The 16,653-nt window shown below is 39.9% G+C and overlaps 2 protein-coding genes across 3 annotated transcripts in view; one reads left to right on the top strand and one right to left on the bottom strand.

The window, feature by feature from the left end:
* LOC135339627 (bridge-like lipid transfer protein family member 2) overlaps positions 1 to 16,653 on the bottom strand; it is a 45,853-nt gene that overhangs the window by 1,787 nt on the left and 27,413 nt on the right. Inside the window, exons 44-52 of one of the 2 annotated variants that reach the window (XM_064535780.1) lie at positions 16,324 to 16,421; positions 16,155 to 16,220; positions 15,807 to 15,955; positions 15,250 to 15,464; positions 14,924 to 15,014; positions 1,982 to 2,152; positions 1,620 to 1,774; positions 294 to 359; positions 66 to 137 (exon numbers count right to left, since the gene is read on the bottom strand). In XM_064535780.1, coding sequence (XP_064391850.1) covers positions 66 to 137; positions 294 to 359; positions 1,620 to 1,774; positions 1,982 to 2,152; positions 14,924 to 15,014; positions 15,250 to 15,464; positions 15,807 to 15,955; positions 16,155 to 16,220; positions 16,324 to 16,421 — 1,083 coding nt within the window. The remainder of the gene's footprint in view (positions 1 to 65; positions 138 to 293; positions 360 to 1,619; positions 1,775 to 1,981; positions 2,153 to 14,923; positions 15,015 to 15,249; positions 15,465 to 15,806; positions 15,956 to 16,154; positions 16,221 to 16,323; positions 16,422 to 16,653) is intronic. The other variant, XR_010396028.1, reaches the window with a different exon arrangement.
* Positions 3,645 to 12,614, top strand: LOC135339632 (titin-like). The gene is made up of 5 exons (XM_064535796.1): positions 3,645 to 3,809; positions 3,908 to 3,982; positions 4,036 to 4,128; positions 4,188 to 4,638; positions 7,717 to 12,614. Exons 1-5 carry the CDS (start codon positions 3,752 to 3,754, stop codon positions 12,395 to 12,397), a joined length of 5,358 nt encoding a protein of 1,785 aa, XP_064391866.1. The 5' UTR covers positions 3,645 to 3,751; the 3' UTR covers positions 12,398 to 12,614.

Raw genomic sequence — 16,653 nt, 5'->3', positions numbered from 1 at the left:
GGGAGAGGATACATATTCTTATAGAGGTCAATAGTACTCTCCATCGCAACAGAACCCATTCTCACCTTGTAGTTGACACAGACGGCACACTGTGGTATCTTCACATAAATAAATGTCTTGATCTGACTAGCTCTTTCCTGTGAGAACAATATACATTTGAATATTGGCTACCTCTACCACTCCACTTACTAGCATAGTGAACACAATGGCCATAAATTAATTGAGTACATTCGGCACCTACAAAGATTTCATGCTGCCTATTAGTAGAACAACTTCACAGCGACACCAATTACCTTCATTTTATCCACTGCGTCCTCTGTGGTGGGTTTGCTGTGTCTTGAAGTTTTGTTGGTGTTGACCTGAGGGGGAGAGAGAGAGAGCGTGTGTATGGTGCTAATAAACCATTGATATAAAAAGTATGGCAAAATTGGTCAAGACTGTTTAATTTTGTTTTGCTGGAATAGTGTCTTGGTATACGTAGCTATGGTCTTGCGATAATCTTAGAGCACTGATCGATGCTCTCTGCAGCTCATTTAGAATTTCGGGGCAAAAATGTTAAAATGCAAGACCACAGTTAGGTTTACAAGTACCTCAAGTAGTATATAGTTTCTACGTTTTACATTTACGTACCTCCAAATTTTGTATTGAGCTGCAAAGCACAGTGGACTATACTTTTCAGAGGTTGTCCTCTGGTTCATTCAAATTGCTTATAATCATAGCCATAATTATTATATCACAGTATGTTCATGTATGGTCTCTATAGACCCTATTTCTAGTTCAAGAAGCTAAGGAACTGGTTGCTGAAATCAATAGCAATAACATTACAAAATGACCTCTACTATATTGGACATAAAATGTGAGTGTGGTTTCCTGTTTGTTCGTAAAAAAAAGAGGCAGTTGTTGCACAGATTTTATTTATAGTCAGTTTGGGAGCACAAAGCTTGTCCGCTGTCCAGAATCAAGAAGATCCACTCGTGGGAGGTTGCTTTTGTGTACTTATAATTATTATAGTGATTTCAATCCGTACCATCTTATAGAGAGAGAGAAGTTTTCCTCTGATGGGAGGATATGTTATGGGAGGTTCCACTGTACTAGTCTAGGAAAACATTGTCATGGTGTCAGTGATTGGATAAGGGGAACTGTATACCATCTGGTAAAACACAGGATAGCTAAAATAATCTCCAGCCAAAGAACACTCTACGGATTCTTTCTTTTCATTCACAAGATGTGTAGGGACATTCATTGCAAACACCATCTGCATGGCCACACAAATCATTGCTGTATGAATATAGTTTGGGACCAATTAACCTCTAAATTACATCCCAGTGTTCACATAACTATGTATCAGTTGATTACTGTTTTAGTAGCGGATTGATTGATTATAGCCTTGTTTCCCAAATAGAGTATATTTTATAGCGGGTAATTTTCATAAACTACGAAAGTTAAGTACTCTTGTACAGCTCATAATGATGGCCTATTAATAATTTTGCAGATTGCAGATTAAGGCTCTAAATACGCTAATATCCCGCTATACTATAGCTCAGAATTGTGAATGCAATGACATAACTGTTAACTTTGAGGCAACCAAGAGGCAACCAATGAGATCATAGTGAACGTACTTCTTTGGGCACAGGTGATGTTGGTGGGGAGTGGTTTGTGGCTGTTGTAACGGTAACAGACGAGTTGACAGACATGACAGAGCTACGAATAGAAGAGGCCCTAGACAAGAGAGGACTGCTTCTGTCTTGTGGAGGCTCGCCAAATGCTGGAGAGGCTGTATGGGTGTGAGATTCAGACGAGTGTGTGTAGTGGATTATGATATTGATTATGTGAACTTTATACATATATATAAGGTAACGGCTATTATAATTCTATACTTTGTAAGCTATAAGTACTGTCTGCGAACTATTGCAACCCATAGATACTAGATTTGTTAGTGTACAATACAGATACAAACCTTCCAGTGTGTTCGTAAACTCACGCTGTATTCCTGAGGGTGCAAATAGGTGGCCGTGATCACGGTCCGTCTGGTCGCTATCACCAGCTTTAGGGAAGAAGAAGTCTTGCATAGTTTGGTAGAACTTGGCCGTGAGACTGACAGAGAGAGGGACAACGTTCACCTCAAGGTGCTCCTTAACAGAGATGCCAGCCACTGAAGGGGGTGGGGAATGGGTGTGGCTCAGTTAATGGAACATACAGACCATCCACATATAATGAAAACACATGCAGTTGTAAGTGCAGGCTGTCTATCCCGCAACATGTCCACAACTTGCATTGTAAAAGTGTCATAAATGTGATTTGTCATTTAGAGTACAAAAAAGCTGCAACTGCAGGTTCATGAATTAATGCAGGCTGTCTCTGGCAGTGTTAAAACAGTCCAAAAACTACTACATAATTTATGTCAGGGTGTTTGTTTTACAGGATTTTGAAATAGAGGGGGAAATAGGGCACACAGAGTGTGTCGTCAGCTAGGGGAACCCAGGGATGCCCCTGGAAAATTGTTGTTAATTAGGTGAATTCTGGTGAGTTTTGATTGGCTAAGTTGTATCAGTACCTGAGAAAGCAAATTTGAGGAGGGGGGGTCCCCCCCATGTATGACACCCTGTATGTGAACTAGGTATGCATTTAGCTAGCCAAAATGTGTGGAGTACACAACACAAACTTATAAATAGAAGTGAGTCGAAAACGCTACATGAATGATCATAATTATGACTTTACGAACATAGTGGCTAAAATTGGCATTTAAAGTACACAACACATCACCTTTATTCAAAGAGAGTGAGTGCCCAAACGTTATATGATTGTATCACTACAATGTTTTGTCAGTGAAAACCGTTGTGAATCAGCAGAAAATTGGATACTAACTTTAGAGATCAGTCAAGGATCATAATGTCATACGAATACCGGTATAATAATAAGGATGTTTGCAAATGTATAAACACCTGTGCCTGTGGAAAGGATTTTACTCTGAAAAACGAATTCCCATCTACCCAACACAATGAGATTCGCGATATGTCCGCTCAACTGATGTCAAGAGTGTGCCACAATGTCTCAGACTTACAACCCATTACAGGTGAACCCTCCTCTGGTGCCTCTGCCAAAACAACAGATTGCGCTCATCTAGACATCGCTGAAAACGGCTTTTGGGGAAGCTGCTTTGAGAAAACGTGATTTGATGCCAGAGTATATTGAACCCACATGCCCCTTCAAATCGAATGTCCTCACTATCCACCACCTATCCAAAGCACGAAAACATCAAGAAACGAGCATACGAACAAAGAGTAAGAGAAGTGGAGCATAGAGATCCTTTATTCCTATCGTTCTGTTACTAACTGAGGGTCTGGGCAATGCCACCACCACATGCTATAAAAAAACTGGCGTCACTTACTGTTGGCAAAACACGACAAACACACATGAGTTGGCTACAATGCAGGCTCTCCTTCTCCCTACTAAGGCTACCCCATTATTCTGAACTATAAACTCTGAACTATAAAATTTTGCTTACAATAACAACGGGATATACAGTGTTTCCATGGGAATTTTAAGCTTTTTTACCGTATATAGTAAACTCAGTAGGGGAGCTTTATAGCGAATATGAATACCATTAAAAAGAATTCCTGCATGGAATCCTCCCACAATGAATATAAAAGCAGGAGTGTATGAAGTGTATGAACACTCCTGATAAAAGTATATAATAGCAAAGAGAATACCTTGTGTGCCGTGCAAACCGTATGAGAGTGAATCATACACTATGGCATCTAAGCCCGACTCAGACTGTGTTATAGAAATGAAGGTGCCTCCTATTCAAGGTTAGCAGTAGTAATAGAGTACATGTTTTAGACAAGCTTGTGAGATAACCATGCATGCACAATTAGTGGTGTTTATAACGGTGCATGCATAATTATAGGTACAGGTGCAGAAACAAGCAGTGATGAGGAAGATCAGGCATATGATCACAGAACTCAAAAGCAAAAACACGAAGGTATAGAATTTTTGACTGTTTAGTGATGATTTAATATCCATATCAAAAATCAGATGTGACTTTAAAAAGACCTTCAAAAAGTAAGATGTCCACCAAGCCGACAACCATCAAACAGCAGCCTACCAAAAAGCCAGCCATGCCAGAAGGTATAGCATGATGTGTTATTACATAAAGAGTCTATCCTTTATTTCCAATTTTTTTCTAGAATATCCTAAAAAACGAAAGTTGGCAGAAAAAACCGCCAAATCCATACCACTTGTCACACATAATCAAAAAAGCAAATCATTCGTTGTGAATAGGGAAGCTATAGAAGTTTTACGTACTATTACAAAACCAGTTGCTGTTCTGAGCATATGTGGCCCTTATAGAACCGGAAAGTCATACTTCTTGTCAAGAGTGTTAAGTGGAGATGATTTCGAAGTGAGCCATTCTATGGATCCCTGCACTAGAGGAATCTGGATGTCCACAAATGTATTAGAATTCGATGACCACGTCCTAATACTACTCGATACGGAGGGTACAGACGCTGCTCAGGCAAGTGACAGCTCCTCCAGGGAGGAAGTAATGAGTATCCTCATTCTCGTCACCCTACTGAGCTCTTGTTTAATATACAATACCACGGGAGCAATCAGGGAAACAGATCTCCAGCAAATGAGGTACACATGTTTTATAGTTGACTGTTATTTGTACCACGGTTACAATTGTACCCAAGGGCAGTTCTACGTATTATATTAGTACACACTATAATTATATACAACTGCACGAGTATATACAGTGCATCCAGTCTCGAGAGCAGAATACCACAAAATTAATGTGTGAGTAGTTGTACTTGCACATGTAAATGTGAAGATCTTATGATTGGAACATTTCAAAGAAAATGTGTTGATACCATTGTGTATAATGTAACCATGTACCGTATAGCGCGAGGCACTTATATTTCGTGGAATGACCTCTAACAGCATTGCGTTGCACAACGTTCTTGGAATGACTGCTTACCGGAAGCCACGCCTTTTAATCTTTGCACGTTACAGCAGGTAATTAATTAAAGAACAATTTTCGTGGACTTAAATTTTGTGTAGGATTGCTAACCCACAAAAATTAACCCCCTCGAAAATTTCGCACTATACGGTAAAAGAATGACTACATATCCAAAAATGTTTCCATGGCAACATAAGGTGGTGGGTTTATGGTGATTAATAGAATAGTAAACAATTGTTACCCGAGGCCGTACCACGGCCAGCGGGTATAGTAATCCGTTGGTTTGTTTGTTTGTGTCTGTCTGTTAGTAATTTATGAGCCTGCTCACATGGATACCATAGCTCTGCGTTTACAGCATGGATAGCCTTCACACAGCAAGTTATTAGTTTTTTTCCGATGTTTATAAGGTTTCGTTGTCGTATAAAATCGAGCAAAAGCTAGCTTAAACTTGTAGCTCTCCACGCAATCTTTATTCGAGGTACGTAGAGATATGTATACACAATTATTTGCAGCTGAAGCTATAGGTCTCTATTAAAAGTAGTGTGTTGCTTCTTTATTATTGACACTCCAGTCCTCCGGTTTAGATATATTTTTATTCATGTCAACAGCCGAGGGTTAGCACTTTAGTGCTCTGGGTAATCGGTTAGGGAGTGAAAAGACCAACAGTTTCCAGCTAAGGTACTTTGCCACAACATCTAGATAGTTGGCTATTTCATGCAAGGTTCGATATTGCTTACATATGATTATCTACACATCCTCCGCAGCGCTCAAAATTGCTAGTTTTTAGTACAACCTTTTTCACCTCACTTGAAATATACATTTTAAAAACAAAGAAAGAAATATACCACTAATTGACCTCAGGTATGTACATATAGTAATGGTCAGAGCTGGGCATGTTCACAGTTCATGAATGATTGATTGTGCAAGACCAAGTAATAATGGGGGAACCTGGCCGTACAAAATCCTATCATGAGGATCTGAGGTGGAGAATGGTATATGGCAAAGGCTTGTCAATTGCTGTACCATTAAGGAAGCAGTAGATAGATTGTTTGTTGCTGAAGCTACTGTTTGGAGGGTTGTTGATAGATTTCAACACACTGGAGATGTGTCTGCTAATAAAGCCAGCCCAAGGGAATACTGTCTAGATGATCTCACGATAAACTAATCGTCATTGAGATGATTTGAAAAGCCGACTACCTGAAATTCAGATTACTGGTAGATCTACAAGTGCTGCCACATTATGCCGTGCACTTAAACGTCTATAGGATTCACTCTAAAGAAGGCTTAGGTCTAGGTCTTACACATCACTCTAAAGAAGGCTTAGATCTAGGTCTTGCACATCACTCTAAAGAAGGCTTAGATCTAGGTCTTGCACATCACTCTAAAGAAGGCTTAGATCAGGTCTTGCACAATCTATCATTCATTAACAATTTGAAACTGTGAACATGCCCAGCTCTGACTATTACTATATGTACATACCTGAGGTCAATTAGTGGTACATTTCTTTTTTTGTTTTTAAAATGTGTATTTCAAGTGAGGTGAAAAGGTTGTACTGTTTCGGTTAGGGAGAGATTTGAAGACTTTTTGATAAGAAAAATTTTTCTTATCAAAAGTTGGACAATTTATTCAAGCTTACTCAGTGTAATTTTTAGACCCTAGCCGTAGATCTTCTTCAAATCTCTCCCTAACCGAAACAGCACTAAAAACTAGCAATTTTGAGCACTGCGGAGGATGTGTAGATAATCATATGTAAGCAATTGTCCAAGAATCACACTTATATTTGGAAGGTAAAGGTTACGTATAGATTAAAATTATGCAATTGGTGTCATATGTTATCATGCATACACAATCCCTGCAGGCACGTAGGTAGCCCGCAAGTTATAGTCAGTGTACATTGTCTGTTTGAATTCGTCTGTCTTGTTCGTGAACTTGGGTTTTGCTAACCAGCATAATATACTTATAGCATACCATGGATATTACTATAGCCTGAAATACCACTTTAATGTAGGGTAGACTTTGTTATTGAATAAGCAGCGAGAAAAAGTGAAGCTTGCACGTGTTGGCTATACCAGAGAAATTGCGCAACATAACGCCGATTTGGTATCTTTATATGCATGGTTACTCAGGCCCTCATTGCTACATGCACATAGGTCCTCACGCCCATGATCTACATGAATATATTCCCACAACTTACTGTAGGGATTTCAGGAATGAAAATAAGTATTTATCACTGGCTAAAATTTATCAATGTTCTGCCACCAATGAATGATCAAACTTGAGGGTGCAGCCCTGACTGAGGTCAATTAAGGTGTGTTTCTTGGATATAAAGCCAGGGATGAAAATAACAGCCGGCCATCAGCCAAAATCCATACCGTATTACTAGAATAGTTGCAAAGTTTGTGAGCGTCGATCAATTAAATATAAAATCGCAAAACCCAAGGTAATTACACAGGCACGATCCAAAACGCAATAGAATAGGCCGTATTTTTCTCCCTTCCATTCTTTATTTAAATCGGCATAGGATGAGGCTATATAGTGCTATAATCTTCTCTGTCACACCAAACCTTCCATTCCACCTTAAAAAACTCACATACTTGTATACATCGTTTCATTGACACATAATTATTTGTTCTAATGAATTTTCTGCAAATCTGCTAAAATGAATACTCTAAAAGAGAAAGCTGAAAACGCTAAATCGATCCCATTAAAATAATTATAGTAAGCAATGCATTTAATATGAACTTATATCATCACAGCTGCTTTGCAACACTATCTCAATCAGTCTTGATAAGTGAATCTCTCCAACACGATGACTTGCACAAGAGCTATCTCAAGAAACACTTCCCAAATTTTATGTGGCTGATGAGAGATTCTAATCTTGAATGTAGAGATGACAATGGTGAAGAGATATCAGCTACTGACTATGTCCTCCAAAAGATATTAGTGACAAATAATAAAGGCGATAAGCCACCAAACGCTAGAGACAGAGCTGTCAGCAGTGTAAGAGTAATTTTCCCTAAAATCGAGTCCCTGCAGATTCCACCACCAGGTCCAGGTATTACTAATCCAAAAAAGATGAAGTTTATTGACCCAGATTTTTATACGAGCATAGACTCAGCCAAGCGACATGTAGTCAACAACACACCATTGAAGCTAGGTTTCAACCAATCTTCAGTATTGGACGGACAAATGCTGGCTTCTTTACTGGATGAGTACGTCCAAGCTCTTAACACACCGGACACTGCTTTGAATCTCGAGGTTAGCTATCAGAAAGCAGTTGAGGTAACATTAACGCAACTAACAATTGACCTAACCAATAAGTACTACAAGCAAATGAGCGAGCTTGTAGACCAGAATCTTCCTTTAGAAGAAGGAGATATTGAAGTTCTTCAACAAACACATTCTAAACGACTCGAAGAAAGCATAAAAGGTCCCTTAAATACGTGCAAACATCCAATTGAAACTGTAAAACCGACGGACACGCTATTTGAAGTACATGAAAGAGTTTACACAAATATATTGAGATATTTCACGATTGAGCTACACAGACTGATTCCAGAAGTAACGGACACAGATGAAATATATCAAAAGAATGAGCAAACAAGAAAGAGGCAATTGCTAGAGAAATTTGAGCAATTGATAATAAACATAGATCAGAGTAAAGTATTGGGAGGATACATATCTCATTTCACAAAACCCAATACAGACAAGTCTGAGAGCACCTGCAAGGAGGTTTTTGAAAAAATCTATCAACAGCAAATACAAACAAGAGCAACAAAACGAGAAATACTTCAAGAACAGTACTACGAGAAAGCAGTTGGACCAGCCAAAGACAAAGTGTTTCATGACATGATTTCTCAAATTCCGGGACCTCCACAAAACGTAATTGTGGACCCAGAAAATAAAATGTTATCTTGGGAGAAACTGTTAGTAAACACTGATGCTGTCAACTACTACTATGTTGAATGGCAAGGAAAAGGAGGTGACACTAAACTAGAAAAGGTTCATACTAATCAGTTCAAACTTGAAATGCTTAGGCCTAAAACACACTACTCTATGAAAGTACAAGGATTTAATGATCATAAAAATAGGCTTGGTGAATATAGTACTGAAGTGACATTTCAGACAAAAGCTGGAAAACCCGAAAAACCAACAATGCCCCAAATAAGTCCACAAAATGAGAAAACAGTCAAACTTATGGTTACAATGTTGTCAGATGCACAACAAAATGGGAGTCCAGTCAAAAACATCATTGTCAGCAGACGTAGTGACAGAAAACCAAATTGGGAATCTCAAAATTTTCCAGTAGATTCTTCTCAAGGAGAATTCCAGACTTTGGAGGTTCACGTAAACTGTAACGACAATGAGGAAAAGTTGTATTATCGAGTACAATTAGAAAACGAAGCTGGAATAAGTGAACCGAGTGACAGTGCCCAACTGGATATAGCCGATATGATACCAGGAAAACCAGAGAACATAAAAACCAATACTATTGCAAGACAAATTCAAGTGACTTGGGATCTTCCAATACATAACCCAGGAGCAGTGAACAGCTACTTAATTCAATATTGGGAGAAGAGAGATGATCAAGAATTAAATCAGTCTAAAAAAATCGCTAGACGTGGTGAGAGATCTCTGCAACTAACGTCACTAAGCCCATATACTGAATACACCATCCGAGTCTATGCTAGAAATGAGAGGTACAGGACAGCCAGTGGATACGGTATTGTACATGTGCGAACACTAGCCGACATTCCAGACAAACCACACCCACCAACTATCAGGGTTACTTCAGCCAGCAAAGCAACCATAACATTCTACCGACAAAAGCCTGACGAAGAAAACGGGAGCCCAGTTAACAAGATATATATTGAGCGACAAATTAAAAGAGCTGAACAAGCTACGAAATGGACTGTAGTCAAAGAGCACCCACTAATAGATTCAAGTCAGAGTGATATAGCAAATGTAAATTTGCCTGTAGAATTAATCAATCTCACCGAATCTTTTATTAGTTGCTATCGTGTTGTAACTGTCAATTCGATTGGAAGAAGTGAACCAAGTCAACCAATAGAGGTACACCCTGAAAGCATGCTTCCTGGATCACCAGAAGGGCTTAAAGCAGTTACAACAAAAAGTACTTCTATAACAATTTCTTGGAAAAAAACAAGAGTTAACCCACTAGCATCAAAGCAGTACCAGATACAGCACAAAGAAGCTAAAGGAGCAACATGGACTTCTAAAAAAGCAAATGCAGAAACATATTCATGTACTGTGTCTGAACTTCGACCCAACACTAAGTACACATTCATTGTACAGGCTCAAAATGGGAGCCTAATGTCTGAGGAAGCTACTTTAAATGTACGCACACCACCCTCTGTACCACTAAAGCCAAGGCCACCAATTGTGATACCAAGAGGAAGAGAATTCATATTGAAAGCACATCTACCCCCAGTTGAAGAGAGTGGGAGAGAAGTTACACAGCTTCATGTTAATTATTACAGCTATGATACAGCAGCTACAAAACTAACAGAAGACTATGAGATTGAGCAAAATAAAGATGAAGCAATGGTACAGAACAATACTCATGAGCAGCAAATACAAGTCAATATCGATGAGACATGCTGGATCAGTATTTGTCTAAGCAATGAGGTAGGAAAGAGTCAAGAAAGTGACTTAGTCGGTTTATCTTCTGGTGATGTGACTCCTGGTGTCCCGGATAAACTAGAATGCACAACAGAGGCTCGAAGTGTCAAGCTAACATGGAACGTACCAAGACTAAACGGAAATGCAGCTAAATACTATGAGGTGCTCATTAAAGATACAGAGGATCATAACTGGACAATACTAGAAAATGCCATAGTGAACCAAAAAAGGCTGAATAAAACTCTGTCTTATGAATCCACAGTAAATAATCTCAGTCCATTCTCCACATATCAATTTGGAGTACAAGCTGTGAATAACACAACTATAAATATCCGTGTTGGAGATCGTATTACATTAGAGACTACAACGAAGAGAGCTCCCCCAGACAAACCTCTTAAACCAATAGCAGTTGAGCCTATCATTGGGAAACCTTTGTTCGCTGAAATTGGGATCAAAATGTTAACAAAAGAACAAATGAACGGAAGTCCCGTAGACAAAGTGATTATTGAATGTGAGCACAACGAAGAAACAAAATGTTCAGAAGTTGTATTAACAGCCGAGCAACATGTACAAAACACAAATACGATGCTAACGATTGACCTACCTAATCTACAAGACCCACAAATCAAAACTTACTGGTTCCGTACTCGAATGAAAAATGGTGAAGGAAGGAGCCCTTCAAGTGATGCATTCTTGTTACCAGTTTCAAAACTACAACCAGGACCACCAAAGAACATACAGATCTCAGACATCACAGCTCACACATTACAAGTTAAATGGGAAGAACCCGATATCCATCCAGCACTTGTTACACACTATAGCATTGAATACACTGCAATCCAAAGTCACCGACACAGCATAACCAAACCTATTAGTGTTGAGAGTGACGTAAAAGAATGTGCAATCACTAATTTGTATTCTAGCCAAGAGTACTGCATCAAAGTTATTGCCGTGGCTACCAAACGCAGTGAGCCAATACAGACGAATGCCACTACACCCAAGATACACCCCGGTGCACCTTCTTCTCTTTTTGCTGACAGAATAGGTAGTTACAGTGTCAAGGTTCGGTGGAGAAAGCCAGAGAAAAACCCTGAAGAGGTATATTTCTATATGGTCAGATTAAGAGCAGGTGATGCCATAAGAGCTGCTGAAAGAAACATTGCAAAAGCGAATTTTCCCAAAGTAAAACAAGTGCGACGAACCCTGGGACACTCAACCGTTTTTAAGAATCTGGAATCCTCAAAAATCTACACAGTTAGTGTAAGCTCCTACAATGATAACAAGAAAAGACTTGAGGATGCAAAAATGTTTAAAGTTTTTACCACCAAGATAAGCAAGATTGCTAAAGTAGCAGCACAAATTGCTACAGCACCCATGCTACTTGGTCCAGTTGCTGTGGCATATGCATTAGGAGCTGATGACAATATTGATACAACGGATGAGGAATTCACAGCCAGCCCAGACATATACCCAGGTGCTCCAGAGGAACTAGGATGGGAACCACACGGGAGAAACAAAATACAAGTTGATTGGAAGCTACCGATACATAATTCAGAAGAATTGCATCACTTCGAGGTTCGAGTATCAGAGCAAAGTAGTGGGAGGATACTTCACAAAATTGAAAGCTATGGAACAAGTGAAACATTTACAATCACCGACTTCACGAAATGCTACGTTGTTACGGTGACTTCATTCAACTATTACAACGAAAAACAAGATGATGCCATGGCCACTTTACACATAGTAGCAAATTCGCACACACAAGCATTGCAAGAAGAAGTTGCGTCATTTTAGATTAAATCTAGTATTTGCTGAAAAATGTAGCTTACAAACATGTATTTTTATAACACATATAGTATATTTATATAGATACATCCATGTACAGCACAAAGCACCAAAGATTTTTAACTATATCAGTGTATACATACATAATTTATAGGTGTATATGACATAGGAGTTCAGTATAATTACAGTATATACAATTTTCAGTGCATTTCTTGTCAATAAACAATGTCAATGAATACTGAAAAAACTAGAGCACTAAAGTGCAAACCCTCAGCTGATGACATGATTATAAAGAAACCAAAAGGTGATATAATGCAGTGCATGTAGTGATGTATGACCGAGCTGTCTAGCACAGCAACTAAGGAGCAATAAAACTAAACCAGACTGGAGGCATGCTGAAACATTGAGAGGAGTTTGTGGTACATGAAGTGGACTAGGTCCTGAGTCTAGATCACAGCAAAGAAGCCTGGAGTCTCAGAAGTATGGCTCCTGGAGTAAGATCCCGGAGTCAGCTAACAGAGCAACAAACAACTTAAAGTATTTTCACAGGTAGATTTTCTATTGTAGTGACCCTTTTCCACTGTTTTTGGTACGGGATCACGCAGCTGTAAATACGGAGAGTACCTCGAATAAAGGCCGTGTGCAGTTAGCTAGCTAGCTGCCAACGTGCAAGTTCAAGCTACTTAGTTTTTGCTCGCTTTTATTCGACAACAAAGCTCTAACATCGAAATCTACCATTGTTAAAACTAATAACTTATTGTGTGAAGGCTATCCAAATGCAGGCATCCAGGTAAGCACACCCAGATATTACAAACAGACAAACAGACAAACCAAACGACTACTATACCCGTGGCCGCCAAGGCGCGCCTCAGGTAATGAGTGGATCCACAAAAAGGTCAGAGTTCACATGGCAGCTTCCTGATGTACAGCTTATAGCAGCTCTTCAGACTTTTGTAGCTACCGATAGCAAGCGCTTTAGTGTAAGGCTAACTCGTGTATGCAGACAGAATATACTACACACGATTCTGAAGAGACGCACGCAACAGCCTTCACTAGTAAAACTAGCCATGCATAAACTCGAGAAAGAAGTTTTATAGTTTGCAAATCCACAATTCAAAATCCAAGAGAACGTGGCTAGAAGCGTACCTATAGAAGATGTTATTTGCCGTTGCATTGCAGCCATTGAGCAGTAACATGCAGCTGGAATACACACACATACTAGACTCGCAAGCCACTCCCTTTTCTCTGATTGGACGGGGGCGGGAGAAAAGAGACTGGTGACTCTGGGCTACAGTCTGTGGAAATCAAGAAAGTAATAATGTCACGTGCAAATTATGCATGCGTAAAAGCAGAGTCAAAGTTAAAGACAAGTACACAGATCTATCTAGCCAGCCTTTTGATATTATAGATCCTTGTACCACAGTGTCTGTTAATTGTGCCTAGCATGGAACAGCTGATGAACGTAGAAATCTTGGCACTTTTGCAGGCTACGCAATTCTACTTAACCTCGCGCAATTTTTGGATCACGTGGAAAACCAATGAATAATCTCTACCCAAATTCTGGTAGAGACAGAAGCTGTAGCCCAGAGTCACTAGTCCCTTTTCTCCCGCCCCCGTCCAATCAGAGAAAAGGGAGTGGCTTGCGAGTCTACACACATACATGCACACTGACACACAAAACACACAGAGTCAGCTGTATCATATTCCTCGTGTGGCTACGCCTACAGCACTGAAATGCTAAACGTTTGGCAGCTTTACGTCTCACAACCAGATTGTTGTACAAATCAAAATTATGTAGTAATTCATACACATTAACATGGAAACCGCAGCAACTGCACAGTATAGCGGGTAATTTTCGTCGGTGCAAATGTTCGTACGAACTACCTCCATACTACCTTCATTAATATTCGTACAGCTCTATTGTGCCGGAAAATTAAATTTTTGTGGGTGCTCTACTGATACGAAAAACGGTTACCTAAACTATACGGAGAATCAGATTTTAAAGCGGCAGTGGTCACAGCAGAGTCAGCAAAGAAGCTTATATGGGGGGGGGGGTTAAGGTTAGGTATAAATAAGGCACCAACTAGACCCTCGACCCCACGCCAACTTCCTCTCAGAGATGGGCCTGCATGGTATCGACTGCTTGCGCATGCGCTAACTACTAGCCAAATAACGACGTATATATATGTATATGCTCAGTAAAACAATGACGTCACAACAAACGGAAGTGGATTGAAGGAAGTAGATAGAACTTCGAATTGAAGGTTTCTCACCCATCTGATAGCATTCTGATAGCTACATGTACCTTTATAACCAGCTATGCTAACGAAAGATTCACAGTCTGCAGCAGTGTGGATGACAATTATCTGAATGGAGTGAAAGCTGGCACTAGCCTGCTTCACTAAGCCTTTTCATTCTTAGCAGAGGATCAGACAATCTACAGTGCAATCAACTACACATAAACTGAGCCTATACATGTATAATTATATAGCAACAAGGAAAGAAAGTAACGCAAAAGTAGCTTTATATACTTACCTGGTGCCTTGTCTTTGCAGTAGACCCTCAGGCAGATGTTCTTGTCCACTCTCAGGTGCTTGGAGTTAGGGTCATAGGGGTGGAGCACATGCTGGGGGAGGGGGGGGGGGGAACCTCAATATCAACAAAATATGGTAATTTTCACAAACATGTACTCTGTATACAATGTATATAATTATAGGGTATCATGTTAATTTTAGACTCACTGAAATACCAAAAGTAAGTAATAGTTCAATATTCTCACAGATAGTGTGTTAGGATTTTCAGCGAGTTGGTTAATTTCATGTAGAAGCAGGGATACATGTCATGCACGCAACTTCCCTCACCTGATAGATAGGCCGGGTGTTTGGCATGAGGTTGCGGACACTGAACGTGCCCAATTCAAACCGGTGCTCCCCCGAGTCATTGCTGAAGGTCACTCGGTTGTAGCTGAAGTTGGTGAAGCAGATGTTGGCCACCTGCAGCTGACCATCGTCTTGTGTGAGCCACCATCGCGCATCATCCACCCATATCTCAATACGACGAATAGGGTCAGCAGGTTCTGCAACATAAATGAAGTACTTTATGTGCGAGTACCTATAAAAGTGCTGTATAAATCGGTAACTTAACAAAGAAAAGAAAATGCATACACTGCACATATATTAGGTAGATGCAAAGGGAAGGTGTGGTTTGTGATCTACACGTACTGTACATATATCACAACATTTCTGTACTATACCAAAATGCCTGGACGTGATGATGGAACATGTAGGGAAATCAGAATAAATTCAACTGAAAGTGTCATACCATACGTACATATTATACCTAGCAAATTATGTGCATTTTTACATATTGGGTGTATGGAGCTTGTTCTTTTAGGATCTAGAAACGCTACAAAATTTACCAAGGTCGTTTTGTCCCCTGGTGGGAGTCAGATAGAGCTGGTTCTGCTTGAATGCTCGTATCATAGCTCTGAGGGTGTTAGAGGTTATAGAGAGATCTTCCTTGGCCGAGTCTATCAGCGAATACAGTTCCTCTTCCAGTGCCTCAGAACTATACAAGGGAGTCTGGTGAAATACACTGTGCTGGCATTGAAAGTAAAAAGTGCACAAAGTGCAAGACTGAAGTGAATGAATGGAGGTTGGTTGAAATTAAAGGTACTGGTCAATGAAATGAAAGCTGCATGGACTCAAGTTACTGTATTGAATCTGAAATAACAGCCATTTCTAGAGATTAATAGAACACGACTCACCACTGGTTTTCTCTGGTCTCCAGAAACAGTCTAGTCTGCAGTTCTCTGAGCGTTTGCAATGACTTCCTGTGTGAGTGTTGGTATAATGATAATACAATGTACCAACAATTCCATGCCATGGAACAGATCACTACTTCTGTAAAGACACCATGCATGCACTATAGTTCACCTGACTCTGGACTGCTGGTTTTGCACGTGTCTCCTAGGGTCCTCGATGTTTGCCAGCTGCAAAGTGAACTGCATACGTGCTTTCCGGTCAGTGGCTTCCTATAGCAAAGGAAACAGGTGTGCATCAATCTCACTACTGAAACTGTGCTTGTACATAGCTCAATAGTCAAAGCAAGCGCAAGCAGTGTTCAAGTACTTGATTATAGTAGAGGAGCTTACAACTACATGTGTGTGTGTGTGCTTCAGTACCATGTAGCTACCACATTTAAAGTGCAACTCTGGACCGAATAATAAGTGCATCTTAATTTCATGTTTTCGCTACTGGAGTGAC

The sequence above is a fragment of the Halichondria panicea genome, chromosome 8 (assembly GCF_963675165.1).
Source record: "Halichondria panicea chromosome 8, odHalPani1.1, whole genome shotgun sequence".
Lineage (NCBI taxonomy): Eukaryota > Metazoa > Porifera > Demospongiae > Suberitida > Halichondriidae > Halichondria > Halichondria panicea.
This window is presented reverse-complemented; position numbering and strand designations above follow the sequence as displayed.

What these genes read in the sequence shown, in the direction of transcription:
- LOC135339632 (XM_064535796.1), top strand. Translation starts at nt 3,752, where the DNA reads ATGGCATCTAAGCCCGACTCAGACTGTGTTATAGAAATGAAGGTGCCT. An exon ending in GAAGGTGCCTCCTATTCAAG is followed by an intron (nt 3,810 to 3,907) that starts GTTAGCAGTAGT and finishes GCATAATTATAG; the next exon opens with GTACAGGTGCAGAAACAAGC. An exon ending in AAAGCCAGCCATGCCAGAAG is followed by an intron (nt 4,129 to 4,187) that starts GTATAGCATGAT and finishes ATTTTTTTCTAG; the next exon opens with AATATCCTAAAAAACGAAAG.